General features: G+C 35.1%; 1 protein-coding gene across 8 annotated transcripts in view; it reads left to right on the top strand.

Annotated features, from left to right (window-relative positions):
* ZMYM2 (zinc finger MYM-type containing 2) overlaps window positions 1-12,837 on the top strand; it is a 107,835-nt gene that overhangs the window by 30,882 nt on the left and 64,116 nt on the right. For all 8 annotated transcript variants that reach the window (XM_004388404.2, XM_023742471.1, XM_004388407.2 and 5 more), the window contains 3 exons: window positions 824-1,109; window positions 2,773-2,938; window positions 3,775-3,987. In XM_004388404.2, coding sequence (XP_004388461.1) covers window positions 824-1,109; window positions 2,773-2,938; window positions 3,775-3,987 — 665 coding nt within the window. The remainder of the gene's footprint in view (window positions 1-823; window positions 1,110-2,772; window positions 2,939-3,774; window positions 3,988-12,837) is intronic.

Here is a 12,837-nt window from a genome sequence, read left to right as displayed (position 1 = left end):
TGAGAGGCCAAAGTAGTAGAAATTAGAAGCAAAATGAAAATAGCTTATGGTATTGATGCTGTAGTGAGATATCTGTGGAACATTAATGACTGCAGTAAGTTGCAGACTTCTTGCTAAGTACAAAGGGAGCTAGTATTAAAGAGGAAAAGATGAATATATTGAAACTGTACTCAGATGTTGGATTAGTTTGTCTACTTTGGCTTAATACCTTCATTTCTGTGTAACACTCTGCCAGTAACTTCTGTGATTTTATGTGGTATAGAGGCTGTGGAACTAAACATATGTATTTATATGGAAAAGCTGTTCTTAAAAAGATATTTTGAAAATAAATAGCATATAAACTATCTCAGACCTGCGTCATATTTCTTGAAGGTTCTGAATGGTCATTATTTTGTTACACTTTTATGTGCACGTATGTATTCCTTACTTAAAGTAATAATCTATAAATTCCGTGACTACTTCCTGCTTGATAACTACTAGTGGCTAGTATTCTTTAGTACTTACTGTAGGTAAGTACTGAATCATTATATGCTTTATTAAATGTATTTTTGCATTTAAGTGCTATAGTTCTTATGAGATTAGTACCATCTTCAATTTAGAGAAGAATGAGGCACAGCATTTAAGTAATTTACCCAGTCTATTAAGTGATGGAGCTGGGATTTGAACCAGATATTCTTACTCCAAAGTTTGTGCCTTTACCTTCTGCTGTACTGCTGCCTTATTAACTTGTGCGGAATGGGAAGTTAAAACTATTTCTCGGATACAAATTTTAATTTGTATAAATACCTGTTCCTTACCCTTTCTTGTACATTTTGTTTTTAAGATTCTTGGATCTCCCAGTCAGCTTCATTTCCCCGTAATCAGAAACAACCTGGAGTGGATTCTTTATCACCAGTGGCCTCACTTCCTAAGCAGATTTTCCAGCCTTCTGCCCAACAGCAACCCACTAAACCAGTTAAAGTCACTTGTGCAAACTGCAAAAAACCTTTGCAGAAGGGACAAACAGCTTATCAACGAAAAGGATCTGCTCACCTGTTTTGTTCTACCACCTGCCTTTCTTCCTTCTCTCACAAGCCTGCTCCAAAGAAACTCTGTGTTATGTGTAAAAAGTAAGGTTTATCTTCCATATGGTTAAATACTGGTATAAAGTTTTTTAAAAAATTGTTAGTATCAGTCTTAAAAGTGAGCTATATTTTAAAAAATTTTAAGATTTTTTTTTAGTATTGAAGCCAACCCAAATTTTTAATGGTTTTGGAGTTTCTTCATCAAGCACATGTGACTTATGAATAGATGGTTTAGTATTTAGACAGGTTTTGGGATTGATCGATATAAAACCCCAAAAAACGATATCCATTGCCCTTGGATCGAATTCCAACTCTCAGTGACCCTATAGGACAGAGTAGAACTGCCCCATAGGGTTTCCAAGGAGCAATGGGTGGATTTGAACTAGTGACCTTTTGGTTAGCAGCCAAACGCTTAACTACTTGCATCATCAGTTCCTCTTACAAATAATTACTTCTGTAATCTCCATTGGACTGCTTGAATTTGTAAAAATACGTGCTTATTTGCATTATTAATTATAAGAATTTATTTTATGTGTGACTAATTCAGTATTGGAGCCCTGGTGGCATAGTGGTTAAAGAGCTCAGCTGCTAACCAAAAGGTCGGCAGTTCGAATCCACCAGCTGCTCCTTGGAAACCCTTTGGGGCAGTTCTCCTCTGTCGTATAGGGTTGCTATGAGTCAGTTGACTCGAAGGCAGCAGATTTTAATTCTGTATTAAAATAGGTTAAATTTTGCACAGCTTGGAATCAGTATAATTTAAAATTGACAAGTCTTTGGATTTTATGCGTGTTTTTTTAATGTTTGTTACCAAGTCATTAGAATACTCATTATTAGAAGACTCTGATACCAGTTTTTCCAGCTTTGGAGAGATAGGATCCTCTCTTCTGCCATTTTTAGTTATGGCTTCACTGGTTTTAAAAGTAGCAGGAATATGGTATATTATATCCAAGGTTAAACCAGGTGGACTTTCTGTACCATCTTTTGGAGCAGCCCAATTCTGTGAAGCTATTTTTAGATCTTAGAACTCTGGAAAGGGCTCAGTGCTGTGTACGTGTTTAATAAATTCAATATTGTACATATTTAATTCAAATACTGAGAATTGTTACACAATTTTTGGATTGCTTTATAATCCAGATTTGCATACTGAATATAGAATCCTGAAACTTCAAATTAAAGGAAAACCTCAAAGGTCATTAATACTGTTGTTTGGTAACATTTCTAATTGCTATTAAAAAGCTGTGCAGAATGGTGGGCAGTGTTATTTGGGGAGAGTGGGAGTTCTATTTAAGTTTAATAATCCTTTCTGGAATGAATGTGTGTTATATTCTAGTGACCTGGATAACTCAGTATGCTACTTAAATATAAATTTACACTCAATAAATTAGTCCTTAACATTAACTAAATATAATTAATAACAGCTTTTTTTTTTTTTGAGTGTTCCTAAAATCTGAAAGGTGTATTATTTAGTTTGAAGATAAATTGAGTCATGGTAAGGGTTTAATATTATAAAATATATTTGCTTCTCAATCTTCTGCTTTCATATTTTATTGCCAAGAGTTTCTAAATGGTGATAGTGATTTATTAGATACAAAAATGGTGTCAGATTTAAATCTGTGGGCAAATGAAAAATGTCAGTTAGTATAATACTCTTGATATTTTATTTCTTTTACAATAGTTTTAACTTCATGTTGTACCTCTTATTTTTCAGAGATATAACTACAATGAAAGGAACCATTGTTGCTCAGGTGGATTCAAGTGAGTCCTTCCAGGAATTTTGTAGTACATCTTGTTTGTCACTCTATGAAGACAAACAGAATCCTACTAAAGGAGTTCTAAATAAATCAAGATGTACAATCTGTGGTAAACTAACAGAGGTTTGTATTTTGTACTTTATCATTTAGTTCTAATAGGAATATTTAAAACTTTATTTAATAGCTATTATATACTCTTTCATCAATACATGTTTCCTTAAAAATGAGAATATTTGAAAACTATCTTAGAAATTACCATTTTGTAGTCTCACTTTCCCATAGGTAGAAAGATTTAGGAGAAGTTAAAATATAATGTTGATTGCCTCTTTTTTCCTCAGGTTCGAAGTACTCACAGAAACACTATAGTATTTTGGTTGATTTTTGTCTGCTAATTAATACTTATTTTTTAAATGAAGGTGACTACACAAGAAAGACAGTTAATAACCTTTCTGAGAAATAAAACAAGTGGAGGGAATATTTCTTGATAATTTCACATTGTATGGTTTGAGGTCTGCATTTGAATAAAAAGAAAAAAATCTATGTATGCCTACCCTAGTCTGAGTATTTGTAATATTGGCTCTATCTCCTCCCTTTTTTAGGGCAGTATACTTTATTTACAGTTCCTTTTGGATTTGTCTAGGAGAAGATTTTCAGTCTGTTTGTTTATGCAGATCAATATAAAAGCTAACCAAACCGGGTTATTTTCTGGTAGTTTTAGATACCTCTAGAGAAGTTTGTCTTGATGTCCTTGCTGGGATTTTTTTTCCCCCTTGGTCCTCTTTAACTGCCTTGTGTTCTTTGTGTGTATAAAAGCAGTTCAAAGAATAATGACATGTGCTTTATCTCCTTGGAAACATGCTTTCCACAGAAAAATTATTGGGGCATCGTTGTTTCTGTTGGAGGAACTAGTTATTTAGCTACTTGTCATACTGATTTTTTTTTTATTGCTTTTCTTTTAGATTCGCCATGAAGTTAGCTTTAAAAATATGACTCACAAGCTGTGCAGTGACCACTGCTTTAATAGATATAGAATGGCAAATGGTTTAATAATGAATTGCTGTGAACAGTGTGGAGAGTACTTACCAAGCAAAGGTGCTGGAAATAATGTTCTTGTGATTGATGGTCAGCAGAAAAGATTTTGCTGTCAAAGTTGTGTCAGTGAATATAAACAGGTAATTCATGTTCTGATTAAAATGTTCTTATTCTTTTGAAAGTGCTTTAATAGTTTTACTCTAACAGCATTTATTATCCAGATTTATAATGGAATGTCATTTAATTCCATCGTTGTCTTCATATTATGGACATGACTGAGCACAAAAGAATACTGAAATATATATAGATTATTGGAAATAAACTTGTGATTTTACAGATAAAGATAAATACTGGCAGACTGATTTCTCTTGAATTTTTTTTTTTAGTAGAGTGTAGAGAGGTGCAACTAGGATTTTTCAAACGGTTAAAGCTTAGCTTGGCAATTATTATCTTATATTTGAATTTTAATGTTAATTTCAATTTTAAGGCTATTTCTTTTAGATTTGGCTATATTTTTGAATTTATATACGTGGTTGAAATGTAAAATGCACATAAAAATATACTCAGAAAAGACCAGCTCCCATTTCTATCCTTCACTTTTGGTTCATTCCCATCTTTTATAGATAGTAATTTTCCTTGTTAATGTTTGTTTCCTGTTTGTTTCTGAAAAACAAAAATAAGGAAATTCATAATTCATTCTTATTTTCCTTTTTTTTGTACAAAAAGTAGCATAATATGTATACTGGCCTGCTTGTTCCTTTTTTTTTACTTCACAGTATATTCTGGAAATTAGTCCCTATCAGTATGTTGAGATCGTCTTCATCCTTTTTTTATGGTTGCGTAGTTAAATTTTCAGTAATTTTGTGAACTGAGTGTTAAACACAACCATTAGTAAAAGTTAAATTATAAAAACTTAGAATTAAATAAATTACATTTAAAACAAAGATAATAAATGCTCAAAACTCATCACTTCTGAACTGTTTTACTACACTTTAATATTATCTGTGGGCTCTTAGTGTTATTTATGTCTATTATATTTGTACGAGGGAAATACTATATAAATAATGGTGTGCTTCTGTGTATCTCTTCCCAGTTTTGTGTTTAGTGCTATTTTGTTAGTCTGAAATTAGCCATGGTGGAAGTGTTTCTGCAGCAAATGATACAAATCAGGCTCTTCCCCCAGCGCTAGTGGTTAAACACATCCCAGACACCACTGTGCTGTACTACAGTTTATTCAGTCAGTCTGCTGTTGATGGCATTTGGGTTATTTCTAGTCTTTTGCTATTACAGTTAATGGATGATGAATAACCTGGCATATAGTTTACTCTGTATTTGTGGAAGTATGTTTTCAGGGTAGATGCTTAGAAGTAGGATTGCTTGACCAAAGGTAAATGAATATGTTATTTTGTTAGGTATGGTCAACTTCCCCTCGATAATTGTAATTCTGCCATTTTGCATTCACTTCAGTATCTGTTTCTCCACAGCTTCGCAAACAGAATATTAACAAACTGATCTGATTGCTGAAAATGGTATCTCTGTAGTTTTAGTTGGTATTAGGAATGATGATGAAGAGTTTATCATATTTTGGAGCTTTTTGTCCATGTCGTTCCTTTTCTGTGAACTTTTTATTCGTGTCTTTACTCATTTTTGTATTGGGGCTTTTATCATCTTGTATTTTTTCCTAATAATTGAACATTTTAATGTTCAAAATTAATCTTTAATTTGTTCCTGCAGTAATAATTTATCTGGCAAATATTATGTTGGTCAAGTTAGGTTGTACTGGGTTCTAGGAATAATAGCGGGAAGTAAAAGAGACATAGTCCCTGCCTTCTTAGGGTTTACGTTGTGGTGGTGTACTTCAAGTTCTTACAGATACGGGTGATGGAAAGGATCAGACTAATTATAATCTCTAAGACTCACCATACTCTTTGTTGTTGGTGGCGATGTTGCATTTATTATCTTCTGATACCTGGAGAGTTTGTTGAGCGTGCTGGCTTTAGTTAGTTTGCCTGGGCTAAAATTCTGGCGCTACGAATTAGTATTACTTATGTGCCTTGGGCAAATTACTTAACCTCCCCCTGTCTTCATCAGCTGTAAAGTTGGTGAAATAGTAATACCTATCTCTTAGTGTTATAATAAAGATTAAATCTGTGTCTTTCGTCTTGATTTTTAAGAACCTAGTTCAAGAAACTGAACATTACTAGTTCTACATCAAACCTGTTGTACTCTCTTCCAGTCACTGTCCCCTTTCACCTACCCAGAGGTCGCCACCGTCTTTGACTTCTAACATCATAGTTTGAGTTGTTTATAAACTTTATGTAAATGGAATTAATATGTAATGTATGAATATGGCTACTTTGTCTAAGCACTGTGTTTGTGAGATTCATCCATAGCTGTGTTACAGCTATGGAGGAATATGGTGTTTTATTGTTATTATTGTAGTAATACATCCATATGTAACAAAACATTTGCCAAGTCAACATTTTTTACATGCACAATTCATGGCATTGGTTTCATTCATCATGTTGTGCAACCATCACCACTATTACATTTTCAGATTATTCCACCACTATTAACAGAAACTCAGCATCCTCTTAAGCTAAGACTCTCCCTTCCCCCCTCCCTCTGTATGGTACTATTTTTGTCATGTAAAAATTTTAATTTTAATGTATTCATACTTAAACCTGTTTTTTTAAAAATTATTTTTTGCTTTTGATTTTGTATCATACACTGTTATTAAGAAACACTTTTCAAGTTTTCTTCTACTGTCTATAAAGTTTTAATTTATCATTCAGATCTCTAATCTGTTTGGAATTTTTTCTAACATATAGTTTAGGTATGAATCAAATTTTGTTTGCTCCCAAATAACTATCTTTTTTTTAATTCATTAATTAAAATTACTTTTACCCTTTTGTCCAGTGATTTTAAATACTTGCTACCTAACTGAATTATCATTCTTGGTTGATATTCTACAACATCCATTATCACCTGCAAAATACCATCTGCAAATTGATCTTCCTTTTCAGTTCTCTTTATTGTTTTTCCTGCCCAGTGGTGTTTCCTGATAACTCTAATACAATTTTAAACGGTGGAGATGGCAGGTACCTTCTTATTCCAATGGCAATACCTTCAGTGCTTCCTCATTTAAATTAGATGCTGGATTTAGGGTTGAGATATAAACATATTTTATCATGCTAAAGAAGTATCCATTGATTTTATCAGAAATGAGTATTGAGTCTTGTTGAAGGTCTTTTCAGTGTCTATAGTGGTGATTGTATGATTTTTTTTTTCCCTCATAGATATATTAATATGTGAATTATATAAATGGACTTCCTAATATTGAACCAGGAATTATATTAATGGATTTCCTAATATTGAACCATCCTTCCATTACTGGAATACAGCATATCTGGTCACTATTAGGAAACTGTGGTGGCATAGTGGTTAAGAGCTACGGCTGCTAACCAAAAGGTTGGCAGTTCGAATCCACTAGGCACTCCTTGGAAACCCTATGGTGCAGTTCTACTCTGTCCTGTAGGGTCGCTATGAGTTGAAATTGACTCGACGGAAATGGGTTTGGTTTGGTTTGGTCATTACTATATTTAAAATGGGTGTGTTCTGATTGCTGGAGGTTATAGGGTGGCACAAATGGTTTGTGCTCAGCTCCTAACAGAAGGGTTGGTGGTTTGATTCTACCCAGTGGCACATGGAAGAAAGTCATGGTGATCTGCTTCCATAAGATTACAGCCATTGAAAACTATAGGCACAGTTCTCTTCTGATAATACATGGGGTTGCCATGAGTCAGAATTGACTCGATGGCACTGGGATTGGTTTTTGGTTCTGATTGCTAGTGTTTTATTTAGTGTCTTTCTATTGATATGAATAAATGAGATTCATCCATAATTTCCTTACCTCCCCTCGGGTATAGTCTTTAAGGTATCAGTTTTATATTTGCTTTATAAAAATGCTCAGAAAAATCTATGTACTTAAATAATATGATAAAATTGAAAAATTAATTAAACTAAAAAAATTGGGGAAACAAAGTAAAAGAAAAGAGAAGAAAAGCAATAATAATGATAAAAGTAGAAATGAATTAGGAACCAGACATATTAAAAATGAAAAATTCTGCTTCTTTGCACAATCAGGTTTTTTTAAAAAACTAGATAATCCAGTAGCTAATCCAGTCAGGAGAAGAGGTTAAAAAAAAACATCTACAAATACACAAAATAAATGACAAGGTAGATTTAAGCATCAAATAGAGAAAACTGAATAAAATCCTTCATAAGGGGCTGCCTTGTACAACCATATATACAAATTTTGAAAACTTAGATTAAGTGACTAATTTTCTGTGAAAATACAATTTACCTAAATTAACTCTAGAAGAGATACATTTTAAGCAGACCAATTTTCATGGAAATAAGAGGTAGTCATCAAAGAAACCTAACCAGACAGGTTGTCTTTGAGTCCATTCTGACTCATAGGACCCACTAGTACAGAGTAGAACTGCCCCATAGGGTTTCCAAGGCTGTAATCTTTCTGCCATGTCTTTCTCCTGAGGAGGAGCTGGTGAATTCAAAACTGCCAACCTTTTGGTTAGCAGCTGAGCACGTAACCATTGTGCCACAAGTGCTCCTAACTTACCAAAGAACTACCCCCACAAAAAGAACCAGGCTCAGATGATTTCAGAGGGCAATTCCATGAAACACAGACCAGATAGTTCCAATGTTGTTTAAACTGTTCCAGAGCATAAAAAGGAGAAAATAACTTCTAAGTTATTGATGAGAGTAATGTATTTTCAAAGTAAAAAATTCAGTTTTTAAATTATTAATCCATTGATTTTACCTTCCCCCCCATGAATTGTGGGAAATTTGTCATTCCTCCCTCCATTTTGTGGGAAGAGGAAATAGTAGTTAGTTTTGTTTTCTTAATTGTAAAATATACATAGAATAAAATTTGCCATTTTAACCATTTTTAAGTGTACAATTCAAGGACATTAACTAAATTTACTGTATGCCTTAAATTTTTTTTACTGTAGTAGAAGTCTGTATAACAAAATTTGCCATTTTAGTCACTTTTAAGTGTACACTTCAGTGGCATTAATTATATTCATAATGCTCTGCAACCATCACCATTATTTATTTCTATAACTTTTTCATACCCCACACATAAACTCAGTACCTGTTAAGCAGTAACTCCCTACTACCCTTCTAAGCCCCTAGTAACCAGTAATTTACTTTCTGTCTCTGCATTTGACTCTTCTAGAGATTTCATATAAGTGGGGTCATCTAATATTTGTCCTTTTGTATTTGACTTGTTTTGCTCAGCATGTTTTCAGGGTTCATTCATGTCATAGCATGTATGAGAGCTTCATTTTTCTGTTTATCCATTCATCTGTTGATGGATACTTAGGTTGTTTCCACCTTCTGGCGATTGTGAATAATGCTGCAGTGAGCATTGGTGTACAGGCTTCTGTTTGTGTTCCTGCTTTCACTTCTGGGAATATACCTAGGATTGGGGTTGCTGGGTCATATGGTAGTTCTATGTTCAACTTTTTGAGAAACCATCAGACTGTTTTCCACAATGATTGTATGATTTTACATTCCCACCAGCAGTGGATGAGGGTTCCAGTTTCTCCAAAACTGCAGGAACACCCTGTTATTTTCCATTTTTTTGATATAGCTATTCTAGTGGGTGTGGAGTATACATTCTTGTCTTAGTCATCTAGTGCTGCTCCAACAGAAATACCGCAAGTGGATGGCTTTAACAAAGAGAAGTTTATTTTCTCATAGTCCAGTAGGCTACAAGTCCAAATTCAGGGCGTCAGCTCCAGGAGAAGCCTCTGGGAGAAGGCCCTGGTGATGTGTCAGTCTTCCTTTGGTCTGGGAGCATCTCAGTGCAGGAACCTCAGGTCCAAAGGATGTGCTCTGCTCCTGGCACTGCTTTCTTGGTGGTGTGAGGTTCCCATGTGTCTCTGCTCGCTTCTCTCTTTTATATCTCAAAAGAGATTGCATTAAGACACTAATCTTGTCAACCTCATCAGTATAATCTCATCATAGTGGTAGAGTTTACAACACATAAGGAAATCACATCAGATAACACAATCATATAATACTGGGAATCATGACCTAGCCGAGTTGCTACACACATTTTTTGGGGGACACAATTCAATCCATGACAATTCTTAATGTATTCTTTTCCATAGATGTGTAAGTAAGGGTCTTTTTTTGTTTTCTTTTTAGTTTATTTTATCATACAATGATATATTCTTTTTTTTCCTTTAAATTTTTTTTTTTAATTGTACTTTAGATGAAGGTTTACAAAACAAATAGTTTCTCATTAAACAGTCAGTACACATATTGTTTTAGGACACTGGTTAACAACCCCCACGACACGTCAACACTCTCCGTTCTCGACCTTGGAGGAACTTTTTTTTTTTTTGGTGAAAACATACATAGCCAAAGTTACATCATTTCAAAGTTTCTACATGTACAATTCAGTGACATCGATTATATTCTTCCAGTTGTGCTGCTGTTCTCATTATCCTTTTCCAAATTATTCTATCACCATTATCTTCAACTCACTGCCCCGTAGGCTTCCCATCAAACCTTTGAGTTACTATTGTCAATTTGATCTCACTTAGATAATTCTGTTTTTTTTTTTTTTTTGTACCTTAGATGAAGGTTTGTAGAACAAATAGTTTCTCATTAAACAGTTAGTACACGTATTGCCCTATGACAGTGGTTCACAAGCCCATGACATGTCAGCACTGTCCTTTCTCAACCTTGGGTTCCCTATCACCAGCTTTCCTGTTCCCTCCTACCTTCTAGTCCTTGTCCCTGGACTGCTGTGCCTCATTAGTCCCATTTTGTTTTCTGAGGCTGTCTAATCCCTGGCTGAATGGTCAACTTCGGGAGTGACTTCACCACTGAGCTAAACGGGTGTCCGGAGGCCATACTTTCAGGGTTTCTCCAGTCTGTCAGGCCAGTAAATCTGTTCTTTTTTTTGTGAGTTAGAATTTTGTTCTACATCCTTTTCCAGCCCTGTCTAGGACCCTCTGTTGTGATCCCAGTCAGAGCAGTAAGTGGTGGTAGCTGGGCACTATCTAGCTGTACTGGACTCAGTCCGGTGGAGGCCTTGGTAGCTGTGGTCCATTAGTCCTTGGGACTAATCTTTTCCTTGTATCCTGTTCTCTTCATTCTCCCTTGCTCCCGAAGGGTTGAGACCAGTGGAGTATCTTAGATGGCTGCTCGTAGGCTTTTAAGACCCCAGAAGCTAGTCACCAAGGTAGAATGTAGAACATTGTCTTTATAAACTGTGTTATGCCAATTGAGCTATATATTCCCCGAGACTGTGGTCCCCACAGCCCTCAGTCCAGTAATTCAGTCCATTAGGGAGTTTAGAAGTGTCTATGGAGCTTCCATGACCTTTGCTTGTATAAGTTGTGCTGGCTTCTCTAGTATTGAGTACTGTCTTACCCTTCACCAAAGTTACCACTTATCTATTGTCTATTTAGTTCCTCCTCCCATCCCTCGTAACCAACAAAGATTGTTTCTTTTTTTGTGTAAACTTATTACATGAGCTTTTACAGTAGCGGTCTCATACAATATTTGTCTTTTTGTGATTGACTTATTTCACTCAGCATGAAGTCCTCCAGTTTCATCCATGTTATGAGATACTTCACAGATTCATCATTGTTCTTCATCATTGCATAATACTCCATTGTGTGTATTTACCATAGTTTGTTTATCCATTTGTCTGTTGATGAGCATCTAGGTTGTTTCCATTGTTTTGCTATTGTGAACAGCGCTGCAGTGAACATGGGTGTGCATATGTCTATTTGTGTGATGACTCTTATTTCTCTAGGATGTATTCCTAGGAGTGGGATTGCATTTTGTAGTGCTGTTTTTTTTGTGGTGCTGACGCTTTCTTTGTTCCTCTTACTCTCCTGTGCTGAGTTCATTTTGTTTGTGGATTTTTTTTCATTTCTTTTGTTTTTGTAGGTTTTGTTTTTACTGAGACTTCATGCTTTTCTTCTTTATTTTGGTGAGTAGGTTTGTTAACTTTCTTTGTGGTTACCTCGAAATTTACTCTTATCTTCCTAGATTTGAACCAGTCTATTATTACTTGGTATTGCCTTGCCTTCCTCTCCATTAGAAGGTTCTACACCTACACCGTTTATTCCCTCTTTTATTGTTCTGATGCTGTTGTCATTTACAGATTAACCTCTCTGGTTCCCTTTTATAATTCTTTTGGTTTTGCATAGTCCTTAAGAGTTCATTTCCTAGGTTGGTATCTGGCTACTACAATCCTGTGTTCTGTATTCCGCCTGTGGTCTGATATTGTTTGTTCTCAGATCGAAGGACTTCCTTTAATAAGTCTTGTAAGTTCGGTCTGGTTTTTACATAGTCCCTTAATTTCTGCTTATCTGGAAATGACCTAATTTCACCATCATATTTGAACGAGAGTTTTACAGGATATATTATTCTTGGCTGGCAATTTTTTTTTCCAAGGTTTTATATATGTCATCCCATTGCCTTCTTGCCTGCATGGTTTCTGCTGAATAATCTGAGCTTAGTCTTATTGTTTCTCCTCTGTATGTGACTTTTTGTTTGTCTTTGGATTCTTTGTCTTTGGTTTTAGCGAGTGTGATCATGATATGCCTTGGTGATTTTCTTTTGGGGTCTGTCCTATATGGGGTTTGTTGAGCTTCTTGGATACTCAGCTTTTCATCTTTCATGATATTGGGGAAGTTTTCTGTCAGCAGTTCTTCAATGATCCTCTCTGTGTTTTCCATTTTCTCCCCGTTTGGAACTCCGATGACTCGCAGATTTTTGCTTTTGATTGTATTCCACATAATTCTCAGGGTTTCTTCGTTTTTCTTCATTCTTTTTTCTGATTTTTCCTCAGAGTTGTAGCCAAGTGTTTGTCTTCAGTTTTAGCTGATCCTGTCTTCCATCGTTTCAAACCTGCTCCTCAGCCCTTCTATGAC

Source organism: Trichechus manatus, unplaced genomic scaffold (genome assembly GCF_000243295.1).
Source record: "Trichechus manatus latirostris isolate Lorelei unplaced genomic scaffold, TriManLat1.0 scaffold00210, whole genome shotgun sequence".
NCBI lineage: Eukaryota > Metazoa > Chordata > Mammalia > Sirenia > Trichechidae > Trichechus > Trichechus manatus.
The sequence above is the reverse complement of the archived record's forward strand: the minus strand, read 5'-3'. Positions and strand labels throughout refer to the sequence as shown.